At 39.9% G+C, this 14,295-nt stretch overlaps 2 protein-coding genes across 8 annotated transcripts in view; one reads left to right on the top strand and one right to left on the bottom strand.

Moving 5' to 3' along the window:
• ap3b2 (adaptor related protein complex 3 subunit beta 2) overlaps positions 1-2,860 on the top strand; it is a 46,383-nt gene extending 43,523 nt beyond the window's left edge. For 4 of the 7 annotated variants that reach the window (XM_032545495.1, XM_032545486.1, XM_032545457.1 and 1 more), the window contains exon 27: positions 772-2,860. In XM_032545495.1, the coding sequence (XP_032401386.1) occupies positions 772-958 (187 nt within the window). In that variant the 3' untranslated portion in view covers positions 959-2,860. The remainder of the gene's footprint in view (positions 1-771) is intronic. The other 3 variants (XM_032545511.1, XM_032545503.1, XM_032545477.1) reach the window with 1 other exon arrangement.
• An 883-nt stretch (positions 2,861-3,743) lies between these two features.
• sv2 (synaptic vesicle glycoprotein 2) lies at positions 3,744-14,028 on the bottom strand. Its single transcript, XM_032545534.1, has 13 exons — positions 13,895-14,028; positions 12,676-12,774; positions 11,241-11,402; positions 9,547-9,709; positions 8,773-8,894; positions 8,436-8,599; positions 8,271-8,351; positions 8,094-8,192; positions 7,817-7,905; positions 6,968-7,098; positions 6,044-6,139; positions 5,264-5,423; positions 3,744-5,162 (listed from the first exon to the last, which is right to left on the bottom strand). Exons 1-13 carry the CDS (start codon positions 13,986-13,988, stop codon positions 4,979-4,981), a joined length of 1,644 nt encoding a protein of 547 aa, XP_032401425.1. The 5' UTR covers positions 13,989-14,028; the 3' UTR covers positions 3,744-4,978.
• Between the last annotated feature and the right edge of the window lie 267 nt (positions 14,029-14,295).

Below are 14,295 nucleotides of genomic sequence, written 5' to 3'. Positions count from 1 at the left end.
ATCACTAAAGGCATATTTCACCGTTTTTAAAGATTTTTATGAACATATTTATTAACTTATTTTTAACTTTATTACTTTTTAACTCTTATTGTAAAATAAGACATGAAATCTATTTAGACTTTTTAATCTTGTTGTAGAAGAATGCTGAATCAACATTATTCGTTTTTTACTTGTGTTTTTGACACTGGGTTACACTAGCCTTTTCACTTTTCAGAAACTTCTTCACCTTTAATGCATACAGTCTTCTGTGAAAGGACATTGTTCACTCCGTCCTTTCCCATGTTTCCTCTAAGTAGGAACACATCTGTTTGTTAATGTTTCCATCCTAACTCCTTTTTATTTTTTCGGCATTGTTGACAAAAATAAACGGATTTCTGTAGCAATCGCTCTCTGGTTGTCCCCTAAGACATGTAATCCCTCTGTAAGAGGTAAACTGCTACAGTGTGAACTCAGAAAATCAATACGGTTGATAATGGAAATACTAATTGGTTTGGAAAACAAGTGAAAAGACCTGATTGTGAATCATTCGTGTCAGTGTCGTCTCGATTTGAAGGGTTTCGAAGCCTCACACAGGGTTATGGGTTGTATTCCCAGTTGGGGTCCTTCTCTTTCCTTTCTACATTTGAGAAATATCAGTGTGGTTTTTGCCTCCAGCTTGAGAATTCATCTAATTTTTGCGTCTGCGTCTACATCCTGGTAACTGACGTCCATTTCACTCTTGTTCTGTTTTCAACCTTACTTCTGCTCTTTTTTTTGCTGCTTTGACCTCAGTCCTCCTGTTCCTCCTCCTGAACATCCTGTCCACAGGTTTGCAGGCAGAACGGTGACCAGCGGCAGCTTGGTGCTGGTCACCGTGGCGACCAGAGAAGAGGGCGCCGCCCAGCTGACGATCAACTGTGAGAAAATGGTGATCGGCACCATGCTGGTTAAGGACATCCTGCTGGCCCTGACGCAGTGACGACAAGCAGACACCCGGCTCGATTTGTGCCCCCTCACTCCAGCCACCTCGTGAATTTTGTTTAGGACTGGTCACCGCTCCATCTCCTGTGTTCTCCAGCAAGCCACGTTGGAGAGAAAGCTTCCATCTGAAGAGTGATACAGGAGACATCTATAGAAAAATGGAATCAAATTGTAGCATAATCATCTTTTAGCTGCTCAATTACCCTAAATATCACTTACTGGTCTCCAGGATAAGTACTGAAGCAAAATGGACGTCAATTTCTTTAGGTTCTCTGCTGTGCTTGTACTCATTGTCCACATAAAAAATTTTGTTTCAGGTGAAATTTAAAAAAAAATGCTTCCAAAACCGAAGATTTTAAACTCTGTTTGTGGTGTAACCATGTGACCCGGACATCCAGAGATAAGTAGAAACGATGATTTTAGAGGCCCAGCTCGCATAGGTCCGGTTCTGATTTCTGTTCTAAAGACTACAACAGTGAAGCAGTTTTTATGTTGCTTTTTTCCCCCTCATTTGTCTTGACTTTGTTTCCGTTAAGCCTCAATTTTAATCTGGTGAAGTTGGTGACTGAGAGGAAAAGATGTTCAATGTTTAACCTGGGACTGCTTTAGCCGTGCTCTGGAAATTTATTTGAATTTGAATTTCTTTCATGTTGACATTAATATCTATTATGGCTACGTAGCTGTCACAGTGGTTTGCATTGGAATCCAAGTGATGGTGGAGACATAAAGGTTTACAAAAACAGAAGATAAATAATCAGCTGCAGTGGTTTAGCTAGGGCATTGGAGATCCAAAAATACACTAGAACTAAATTACCTTTATCTGTTTGAAAAAAAGAAAAAGAAAAACATGTCATACTAGTATGAAAATCAGGACACTGTATACTTCTAAGACTGTAACTTTTTATAAATTATAACAATTTCAGTTGGATTTTTGAAAAGTAAAAAAAATCAGCTCTATGAACACATTTTATGAGCATTGGGGTTTTTTATCAGATCATCATACACCGTCAGAATAGCACACATGCAGTGAGTCCGACCGTCAGAGGAGCTGTCAGTTCAGCATATGCGACAAGTTATGACGAAAATAAGTCATTAGAGCTAGTTTTCAATGATAACTAGAAAGATACATGCATTGTTGTGGTTTCAAAGTGTATTTAAAGCAGGGTCTAGCTGCAGTCAACTACAAAACACGCCTGTGTAAAACTCATTAACCTACTTAACTGCTAAGTCAGGATGTCACACAGCTGTTAATTGCAAGGTGTATGGCGACCTGCGTCATGATTCTATGTTGCTGATTAAATAAAATCATATGGTAATGACGGTGTATTCTTGTCTGACAGACATAGCCGTCACTTCGTGCTAAGCGTATGACGATCTGACAGAACAGGGACTCAATTTAAAAAAATTAATCTGGACCATTCTGTTTTGTCTCAAGAAATATTAATCATTTGCTACGGGCAGTAAAACAAAGCATAGGTTTTCTTTTTTTGTTTGTTTTTTCATCATTTGGTGTATGGATTTATTTTTGCCCTTGGGAACAAAGTCAGGAGCAGAGGCAATATGTTATGTCAAATGTAGCCAGTGGTGGAGAGAGTACATATTCGCAAACATTTTGTTTTGGTTGCCATTAATCCTAAAACTTTCTGATAATAGCAGCAGAGTCACAACGAGGAATGTAGAGATAATGAAATATTCCTTATCCCCAACGAAAAGGAGGCGGTTTTCACAGAAAATTCACACCTGGTCATTCCTTTCATCTCCAATGGCTTTTACATAGACGAAGTATGGTTTATCATGCCCTGTGTGTGGTTATGGTTTATCATGCCCTGTGTGTGGTTGTGAATTGTAATCTTGAGGTATTGCAAGTTTATTTATTGTACAAATAAAAGATTAAAGCTTGCGTGTCTCCTCTCTTGTACCGTGTATAATACCGCATTCTGGAAACTTATTTATAAGTTTTTGTGTAAAAGAGGACGTCAGGCCGCTTAGTTAACAATTAGATTATTGGCTCAGCAAATCACAAAAACACCACAGGACACTCGGAACAGCAAAATGTGGACGACTAAATGATACGAATACAGGGGAAATACAGAATAACATATAGGAGTTTAACAGTCAATAATACATTGCAGGAACCAAATATAAAAAACACACTTAGGAGTTACTGCTGCGTTGACCCTTTGCCCGTGACGTCACTATTGGTAACGATGGAGACCATGCCGCACCGGCCTGTAGCCTACCATGTATGAAAAAAGGCTGGTTAACATCTGGTCTACTTGTACGTTTTTAATGCTGCTCCGGTTTAAAGGGAAACGCTGTTTATGATGTAGTGACATAAATCGTGTGAATTCAGGCAAAGTCAGTAATTTGATCCACACGTCAGGAGGGAGGCGAGTTGGTTTCTAAGCTAGCTATTTCCAACTTCTGTAAATACAGCCATATGAGCCCCGAACAGGTGTGTTACATTCACAGACTAATTATATCTCGAACAAGTAGAAGCCATGAATAAAAAACAACTTTGGAAAACTATTTCAGTCGCTCTGTTCAATACATCTGTCCCACACTTCCGACGTCCGTCATGGCTCCTAAAACGATTAAGTGATGTAGCTGCAAAGGGTCAATAGTGGGAAAAAATAAAAATATATTTTCCCCACAGCTGTTGATGAGAGGTGCTGCCGTATTGGATCTGGAAGTCGGCATTTGAAAAATGTACAGACTTTCTGAGTAAACTTGATGGAGAAACAGGAAATGTTTTACTTAAAGAAAATGTATCAGACCCAAACTTTCAGTCAGTGTACCTTTATTTTTGGAATGTAGTAAGTGATTGTCATTGGAGAACATTGAAAGCTGAAAGAATTGCTGCCTCACAGCGGCAACTGTTGTTGAGACTGACTTCTTCCAGCACATCTGGTTTAATAAGTCGAACAAAATGTTATCAATTAAATCAGTATTTCAATCATCTCTAATTAAATTATTTACAAATAAGTTTCCAAAAAAGAGCAATTTTGGAGATGAATAATGGATCTGATATTGTATTATCAGATCAAACTGCTTGACGTTAACTCAATGATCAATTATATTTAGTGTATTTCTGTTCATTCGATTTTGTTCAACAAAAGACACTTAGTGAATTCAACTGCATAGACATAAATACATATACATAGATTTATAAAAGAGCACTTTAAAAATCTAACAGCAACAGGATTGTTTTGGTTACTTCACTGAAGATTAATAAGAGGCATCTTGTAAATTAGCAAGGCTCTGACATTTAATAACAACCAGCTTGTGTAACATGTAACCTTCATGCTCCATGTTACATTTAAAGAATGCTGTAGTAAAACATCAATGTGGAATATTCCCCCCAAAACACAAAACCGACACGTAAACTCATATAAACAAACATATATGTAATCCCTGAATCATCTTCAAAATCTGGTGTTTGTATATAAAATTATGCACAAATTTCAGCTTCATCGGGTCACCGACTGGAGACCAACCAGTTGGCAGCTCAAAAATCTGATTTTTATTTCCGATCAGCTAACAGTAACAGCAGCTCTCTGTGGTGTGGAAGTTGTTCCCATGTGTAGAAGACTAAAAGCTATTTTCAGCACCAGTAAAACAAATTCAAATAAAGTAGGAATCTGTTTAAGATAACAGGAAGGCTGAGTGGAGAACACCAACATTACCATCCTGTTGAGCTTTCAACCTCTATCTGTTCTGGAACATTCTGGATTTGGAAATGTAAGGCACCAAACTATTCTGGTTCACACAATAACAACAGTAAAGACTGTCAGATGAGTAAGCCAGCATAAGTCTATTTATATCAGCAGCAGAATTCTGATTGGTGGGTCTCTACTCTCAGGAACCCACCACATGTCACAAAGTTTCTCTTGCTTTTTGGCAAATGAGCCCGAATTTAAAAGGCACAGATAATTGTCTGAAGGCAACAGACACAGCAGATTTGTTTGGGTCTGGAGAACTTTAAGAACTTTGAGTTTCTAAAAACCAAAGTCAGCTATCAGGTGAGCTCTGTCTGCCTGGTTTGTGGGAGCAGAAGAGCCACCAGGCCTCCCGCCAGCAGCAGAGCCGACACCAGCAGGATGGGAACGGTGCAGCTGGAGTCCACCAGCTTCCCGAAGACCACATTCCCCATGATGGCCGCCACTCGGCCCACTCCGGTGAAAAAACCCAGGGCCGAGGATCTGGGGAGGGAGGAGGTGGAAGAGGAGAAATGTTGGCTGAAACCACGTGAAAAACATCCGCCGCAGTCGGCGGAGTTTGAATGTTTCTGAGCCAGGGTTACCGTAGCTGGGTCGGGTAGAGCTCAGTTCCCACCACATCCAGAGCGTTCCAGGCGATCACAGAGACCCCGCTGAAGATGCAGGACAGACCCAGACTCTGAGCTTTGGTCTGGACCACGTAGATGAGGAAGACGCTCAGACTGGACACGATCAGGCTGCAGGCTGAGTGCCGGACCAAACGGGGAGAGGTTAGGCTTCACCAACTCAAAATTTTTAAGACCACTGTTACTTAAATTTAAGACCTGTATCACGACGGAAATATGCTAAAGAAAGGAAAGCTATTGAGGAAGAAAAGGTTGCTGCTCTTAGATTAATGCTAGTAGCAGTAGATTAATGCTAGTACCAGTAGCAGTGCCGACCGTTTTCTGTGCCGAACCATTTCGCCCAGAATGCATGAGACGTCGTACGGATTGTCAAGGCAACTGGCGACAAATTTACACTTACCTATGATAGCTGCAAAAAAGCCAGCAAGCTAGCAAGGGTATGTTAGCAGCTAGTTAGCGGTAGCCTAAACCACATAATCATAAAATATACAAGATTAAATAACTCTGCCACAACAAAATTTTAAACCTTTGAGTAACGTATTTAAAGGACTTAATTTTAGACACACTAAATTAATACTTTTTAAGGATGCACAGACATCCTGTTGCTAGGATGTCAGATGATACAGAGCGAGGTGACTGAAGCAAAAAGCAAAGCAAACAGTTAAGAGAAAACTGTTAAAGTGGGCCGACAGGATTTCCTTATAAAGAGGCAAACAGTCTAATAAAAACCAAACTCACAGAGCAGAGTCTTTCCGCCGGTGCTGTCCATGATGAGGATGGTGAAGATGTTGCCTGGCAGGTTTGACGCGGCAATGATGAAGCCCTCCATGTAGACTGCAAGGAAGAGGAAGCGCGCGTGGGAAGATCAGAAAGGAAAGAGAAGAATCCGACTTATCTGCAAAACAGCAACTATTACATCCTCCTTTTAAAACCACTCCTATGGTAAATTCTTTCTCTCAGCTCTCTCCAGCTGCCTTAGGCGACTTTACAGTTCTAAAGTTTAACTTTGACTTACAGAGATCAACACAAATACGTCCAACGGCCTGTTTATACTCTGCTGTAATTCCTTACAAATGCTACATAGACAGACCCTTTTTTCTTGTGTGTGTGTTTTGTTTTGTTTTTGAGAATTGTTGCATGATTGGTTGGAAATCTGGAGTAGTTGAAATTAAGAACAAACAAACAAAAAAAACAACCCCCAGCTCATTCTTGGTAATTCAAAACCTGAAGGAAACCTAAATGGAGTTTATTAGTTGTCCACAAAATTAACATTGGAGACAAACAGCTCAACGGTCTAAAATTGGGCTTTTCTGCCTAATTATGGAGCAAAGTTTCTAAAATGTCTAAATCTGTTTTTTTCACCCACCGATCAGAGAACAAGACTTCTTAGATAACCAGAGTAGTTTTGGGAAATATTCCCCTCTGTCTCCATTTCATCTAGCAGAGCAAAAAAGAAATCTGACCAAACATCTCTCTGCAGATCCCACACATGCTGGACACAAAGCATTTAGACTTTTACCTTCAGGTCAACATTTTTTATTTTACAAAACCCAGCCACCAGACTGTCTCTCTGATTACAGAGCGGTCTGCTACTCTGCTGGAAAGCAAAATAAGCAGATTTGAGCCTCCAGGAAAAGCCAAATTCCTGCTATAATAGCCCACCTGCTGTCTTGACCAGGTAACAGCTTTGGTTGTTGAGCGCAGATGGCACAGAGACGTTGGCGCAGGGAGAGCCGCCGCTGCTCTCAACTCGAGCGAAAAGCTCTGGGAACCACATCCACAGCCCATAGTACCTACACAAAACAAGACATGGTAGAAGTGAGGCACGTAAAACGGCCTGGAGTCAGCCATTGTTAATAATCACGCTTTGGTGTGATCAACGGAGCATCTTTTAGCTTAGCATTAGTCGTTATCTGGTTGCAGCAGATTAAAAAAAAAACCTTCCGGGAGTTATCTCTTGATTTGGTTTCTAGTAATGCAGTGGCCAGCTGCTGATTCAGTGAATCAGCAGAGAATGTTGCTCCCATGTGTGTTTTATTCACTCTGGAGATGCATAAAAACCCCATAAAGGAAGCTCAGGACAGAGAGGGCTTCTCAAACCCTCAAACTCAAATTTAAGACTTTTTAAGACCACTGTGAATTAAATTTAAGACCTGTATTGTGACAGAAATGTACAAATGGAAATTGCATATTAAATTTACACTCACCCATAAAAGACACAAAGAAAGCTGATTAGCAACAACGTATTAGCAGCTAATTAGCAGTAGCCTCAACTACCTTGAGTCACAAAACGAGCGACTCAAACTTTTGCCTGACAGAAAAGTCTCTACACAGAATATACGAGATTTAATTTTGCCACTACAAAATTTAAGACTTGTAATTGATGTATTTAAGGCCAACTTACATTTTTAAACAAATTTAATACATTTTAAGGCCTTAATGTTACATACATGAATCTGAGACCTCTTAAGGATGCGCAGGCACCCTGGCAGAGAGAAGACCTGAACTCACCCAAACGAGATGCAGTAGAAGATGATGAGCAGAACGATACTGCGGGCTTTGACAGAGCCGCTGAACATCTGTTTAATGGGAAGCAAGCCCTGCGAGTTTGATGAATATAATAAAATTAGTAACAGTAACAGACAACGTGAACAAAATATTCTCAGGATAAATATTTCCATGTGTCACAAATTAGAACTTCACTGTAAAGGTGGTAAATTACATTTTTAAAACTAATTAATCTTTTTTCTAACTCCTTTTATTCTGATTCCCCGTAATTAAACATTACCGCTTTTAAAACACTCATGAGATGTTTTCTCTTTAGATCGCCAGATCCAATCTCTCTGATTTCCCCTCCTGGCTTGGAGTTTGTACGCAAAGCAAATTCCTTCAAAGAGAGAGAGAAAGTTAGCTTGCAGAGATAAGCTACGCTACAAAGCTAAGCTACAAAGCTAATGCTGCGTACCGGAAAAGCCTTTTCTGTTCCCTTCATGTTCATCTCAAACATCAGCCTGAAGACACGGATCGCCTCTTCTGCCCGACCCGCCTGGAAAACAAACCCAGGAATGAGAGTCAAAGGCCTCTTCTGAAGGAGAAGCGTAGGCGAACGTTCGTCTGCTCTCCCAGTTACCTCCATGAGAAACTTTGGGCTCTCGGGCATGAGCAGCTTGAAGAGGACGGCGGAGGAGGTGCTGGGAACCGAGCACAGCACCACAAACAGCCTCCAGCTCTGGAAGTCTAACTTTCCCAGAGAGAAACGGGCCCAGGTTCTGGGAATCACTAGCCAGGCCAGACCTACAAAAAAAAATACCTCACTCTCATTCCACTATATATCCATTAAAGTACCTTTTTAGCCATTTCAGATAGAAAACAGCCATCTTTAATACTTGTATGTTTTTTTTTTCCCTGCTGAATCAATTTTTTATTTTATTTTGTGTTTTGGGCCCGGTCCAGTTTGTTGTTCCCACCTGCAGCCAGGATGTTTCCTGCCATCCAGAAGGTGGCCAGAGCGCTGATCATGGCCCCTCTCCTCAGCCGGGGCATGAACTCTGAGAAGTAGGAAAAGATGACAGGGATCGATCCACCCACCCTACAGAGCAGAACACAAGACATTACATCAAAAAATAAATAAATTAGTCTAACGATGGACGCAAGGGTAAATATGGAGCTTTAAACAGTTTCTGCAGTTTTACTTTTCCAAGAAAATGTCCAGGTATATCTGGCTGGGGAAAACAATTTCAAAATGGTGGAATTGCACTCCAGAACATCAGGGGGCAGTATTTCATGTTAGCCGTGGTTTCGCATTTTTGTCTTTTGACATCTACATTATATTAGGTTAATAAACAAATGTTCAGTGATGCCAGTCTGATCTGAATCAATAAGGATATAAAAAATATAGAAAACGACAACAGTGAGACCAAAGCCAGCGTAGGAAGTAGTTGTGTTATTTCCAAATATTGGTATGATGCCTGACTCGACCCCTTTCTGTTCCCTGCAGCCAGATCTGTCTCAAAATTTCTTCATAAAGTCCAAGAGATGCAACAAGACATAGCCTTGTGGATCAAAAACGCACAATTATCAGCGAGGTGCTTAAAAGAAAGCCAAAGGAAGTCAAAATGAAACTTCTTAAACGTTTTTAATGATCGTCTTACAAAAATAGATCTGCTTAAAACGTTTTAGGCGTTTGAACCCTGACGAACAGACCAGACTTCGTTCACATCTCAAGTGAATCCTGTGCTCACCCGATGCCACTGATGAACCGCAGCAGCAGGAAGAGCCAGAACCACGGAGCCGCGCTGGCCAGCCCTCCGAAGAGTCCATTTACGGTCAGTGACACCACCAACACCTTACGGCGCCCCCTCTGGTCAGCCAGGTATCCCCACATGTAGCCGCCAACCATCATTCCTATGAACATAAAAACATTACAGTGGCACAGTTAAAAATCAACTACAGGTCTGTGTGTTGCTGCCAATTTCGAACTTCATTTCCTTTTTCTTAGCAAATTTGATTTACTTGAACATTTAAAAGAAACTAGTAAAAATTGGTCACCCCTCTTCTTTCTTCATGATTGTTTTCAGACAAATCTAATAAGATACGGTTAGCGGTGGGCAAACTTCCATGCTAATGGGTTGATAGCAGAGCTAATTTTTCATTTAGCACTTTTGCTAACTTTGAAAACACCTAGCTTCCGCAAAATTTTTTTTTCAGTATAAATTCTAAAGCGCTAATTAACTCGGCTGTTTTACAAATTTTCAGTTGAATAAAATTCGACATCTCCATTCAAGCTTTGGTTATTGGCTGTTAAGAATTGCTTGACGGTTAATAATACTCAATGTTCTCATTTTGAAGTGGGTGAAGACAGCAGATACAATTTGAATCGAAGTGAACATGTTAGCATTAGCTTCCGCTAAATACAGCGTTGGTGTAGTGCTTTAGTGTTTGTGATTAGCGCTTTAAGGTTAGCGCAACTGACTCATAAGTTAGCAGTGCCCACCACTGGATTGGGTATATTTCCCTGAAACAAAACAAATAACTAATAAACGAAATATGAGTGGCGGTAAGTGACGTTACTGTAACTCTCAGAAGCAATGTTGCTAAAACCCGTAGAAGTACACTCCAGAAATTACATAACTACATAAAACCTCTGTTGATCCATGCTCAAACTTCCACTCCTGCCTGAAGAAAAATATCAAAGATTTCTTAAATTTAGATTTGGGACTTTCTGCTTTCTGTGAGCTACTTTTGAAGGTTTTGAAATCGAGCTGACGGTTTTTCTCAGACATTTTAGCTGCAGGGACGTTTTACTGACTTAAAATATTCTTGGAATCTTGTATGAGGAACATGCTTTCTGTTCTGTGTCCGACACAATCCATCTACACAATCCATCTGCGCAGGTGATCTGAAAATCACCTGCGCAGCAGAAAGTTAATTATTCTCCTTTTCTACTCTATTATATTTTAACACTTAGAAAAGGGCTTAACTTTATTAAATTTCACAGTGAATATCATGCAACTGTTGATCTGTGTGTACGTTTATTAAAGATTCATATGTTATGTTGGAAGAGGCGTTGTTTTGGGTACTTTTTTACAGATTGTTCAATATAAGTGGAAAATGTAGTTTAGTTTCCTCGGGAAAATGGGAATTTGGTAAAAAAAAAAAACTTAAGCAAATGTCCAAACATTCCCTCTGCGGGGCTCAGCTGAAAGTTAATGAAAAACGACGGTCAAACAAGAGCAGAGCTTTGCAACATCTGTTGCACAATTCAAACAATAAATGAGTTAACAGTGAAAAAGCCCCTGCTGAATTCAGAAACGAGCTTCGGTCTGTTTGTTCAGTGAGACCTTCATACAGCGCTCATCAAAACAAAGCAGTGCCTAAAGCGGCCGTTCAAACTGTTAAACAATTCGACGATTGTTGGATTTATTCGATGCTTCACCGAGGAAAATGCTGGCGGTGAGCAGGCCCATGTCCGAGGAGCTCAGCTGCAGATTGCAGCGCGCCGTCGGCAGAAGAAACGACACGCAGAGGATCTCCACGGCGTCGCTGGCGTTGGCCCAGCCGCACACGGCCAGCAGGAGCCAGTGGAACAGACCAAAACCTGAGAGCAAAACCAGAGCAAACAGGGAACAAGAGCAGAGAGACGTTAGCCAATAAAGCCTCATCCAGCAGCCATAAAAGGCTTTATTGGTTCAAGATGCACACAGTCAGCAAACATGTCTGTGTTACACAAATAAGGGATCAGATCCGAGCGGAATCACTGGCTCAAATTTAACAAACGCCTCTCGCGTCCAATAATATGCTAGATGTATAGAGTCACATTAATGCAGCATTTATTGTGACTCTACATGACATTTCACAAAAAAAAATGTTTTGGTGCTTGCTTATTATGAACACAGATATATATAAATGGTTCTTTTCTCTCTCTTTCTGCAGGTGTAGAGGCAGATTTCTAGGGTATATATATACAGTATATATATACAGTACAGACCAAAAGTTTGGACACACCTTTTAATTCAATGAGTTTCCTTTATTTTCATGACTATTTACATTGTAGATTCACACTGAAGGCATCAAAACTATGAATAACACATGTGGAAATATGCACTAAACAAAAAAGTGTAAAACAACTGAAAATAGCCCTTATATTCTAGTTTCTTCAAAGTAGCAACCTTTTGCTGTGATTACTGCTTTGCACACACTCTGCATTTTCTTGATGAGCTTCAAGAGGTAGTCACCTGAAATGGTTTTCACTTCATAGGTCAACCTGCCCTGTCAGGTTAATAAGTGGGATTTCTTGCCTTATAAATAGTCATGAAAATAAAGAAAACCCATTGAATTAGAAAGGTGTGTCCAAACTTTTGGTCTGTACTGTATATATATATATATATATATATATATATATATATATATAGAGAGAGAGAGAGAGAGAGAGAGAGAGACCACTGAAAATGATCAGTATCTGTGGCTTTACTTTTTATAGGTATATGTTTGAGTAAAATGAACATTGTTTTTTTTAATTCTGTGAACTTCTGACAAAATGTCTCCGAAATTCCAAGCAAAACGTTTGTATTTATTTGCAGAAAATGAGAAATGGTCAAAATAACTATAAGGACGAAGTGCTTTCAGACCTCAAATAATGCAAAGAGAAGAAGTTCATAATAATTTAGAAACAACAATACTAATGTTTTAATTCAGAAATCAACATTTGGTGGAAGAACCAAGAGGTTTTCAATGGGGTTCGGTGCAGTGGTGAAAGCTGTAACGCTCCACTTGTGATAGTAAAACTGTTGTGATTCTTCTTGGCACTCAGACAAGACAACAGCTCTGAGTGTCACAGAGACAGGATGCGTAAAGAGAGGAAGAAAAATGACCTGCTTCTTCGACCGCCTCCTCATAAGTGAGTCTTTTTGTTGCGCTCCCTCCAGATTCATCTGAGACGGCTGATGACCTTCTGTCGAAAATCACCTCACCTGTAAATCAGCAAAACATCATCTTTTCCTACTTTTCCATTGATGTGTGAAAAATAAAACCTACAAATGATCAGATTGAACAATCTAACAGACTGTTTAGATTTTAGGTAAGGACTACAGAGTGTTAATTTCACACACATTTACAAGAAAGAAAAAAGTTTTTTGTTTTTTTTAATGTTCCCTTTTGTTATACAGCTATATTTAAAATATCTTAATTGGGAGCAAATAAAGATGATTCTGAAAATAAACACATTGTGAAATACTTCAGTTTGTAGGAATTATTTTTGCAAGATTTGTCCACTGTAATGGACAACAATAACAAAACAAATATAATCAAATGCATTTTTTTATAATAAAAAAAACTTGACTAGCCAAAAATAAGAAAAAGTATGCCAATTTCCTGTGCATTATTATTATTATTATTGTTATTATTATTATTATTATTATTATTAAGGATTTAAAACAATAAAATAATGTTTACATGTGTGAAATATAAACCTGTGCCAAAAACAAGCACAATATCAATCCTAAAATCACTGGTAAGGGAGTCACAATCAAATATTGATATCAGCCACAAAAATAAAATAAAAAAAGAAATGAATATCAGACTACAGTGGTCTGCATTTAAAATGTCTGATTTGAGCACTCTGCCCCAGCAGTGCTTGCATCCTGCACACAGACCCATTGGTTAATAATAAATGTGTCAGTTGTTCCATATTTGGTTTATATCACATGACCAAGCTTTTGCTAACTATTCCAAATGATGTAATAAAGGTATATGATTCTTGCTGATATAGCACATTGTCAATATCTGTATCGGCCAACACCGAAAGCTACAATATTACTTTCGCATCGGTACTGCAAACGTTGTATCGAACGTGTATTTTAATTAGCAACAGATCGCATGTGAAAACATGAACTTGCAAGTTATGAACAAGTTCCTCCAAATCCACTGGTCACCTCTTACAGAGCTCTCTAGAGCCTCATTCATTAGACATTATTTAAGAATAGCATTGGAGACTAATATTTGTTTGTTTGTTTCTATAAAGCTGTGATTGCCCCTCTCCTCCTCCCCTTGTTAAAGTTTGATGAAGTGATGGAGCTTCTGGTTGCCTTTTACCTTCATCAGAGTCCAGCTCGGTTGGATCCAGCTGATTTCCGCTGAGAAGCGGCCTTCGCGCCTCCTTATCTTCACCATTATTGTTACGGGACATTCTGCCCTCAGACAGCCGTTGGTCTCCGTGGCTACGTGGGTGGATTGATTCACTTTAGCTGCAGCTGTGTGTGGATCCCATGACACCTGAGCCTAGCTTGGCTAACGCTCAAGCTAACCTGCCCGAGAAGAAGAAGAAGAAGAAGGAGGAGGAGGAGGCGGAGGACCAGGAAGTAAAAGGCAGCGGCGGTTTACACGTCCTGAGCGCCGCGTCTCTGCTCCTCCTGCTCGGTGTGGCTAAGCGACAGACAGCGGGCTGAAGTAGAAGCACAGCCGGGCGGTGTTAGCGGCTAACTCTAGGGCGACAC

This window comes from Xiphophorus hellerii, chromosome 2 (assembly GCF_003331165.1).
Source record: "Xiphophorus hellerii strain 12219 chromosome 2, Xiphophorus_hellerii-4.1, whole genome shotgun sequence".
NCBI classification, from domain to species: Eukaryota; Metazoa; Chordata; class Actinopteri; order Cyprinodontiformes; family Poeciliidae; genus Xiphophorus; species Xiphophorus hellerii.
This window is presented reverse-complemented; position numbering and strand designations above follow the sequence as displayed.

Coding starts and splice junctions, on each gene's coding strand:
- sv2 (XM_032545534.1), bottom strand. CDS start 13,988: ATGTCCCGTAACAATAATGGTGAAGATAAGGAGGCGCGAAGGCCGCTT. Junction 11,403..12,675: donor GGAGGCGGTCGAAGAAGCAG/GTCATTTTTCTT, acceptor TTTTGCTCTCAG/GTTTTGGTCTGTTCCACTGG. Junction 7,099..7,816: donor TTCTACTGCATCTCGTTTGG/GTGAGTTCAGGT, acceptor TGTTTTGTGTAG/GTACTATGGGCTGTGGATGT.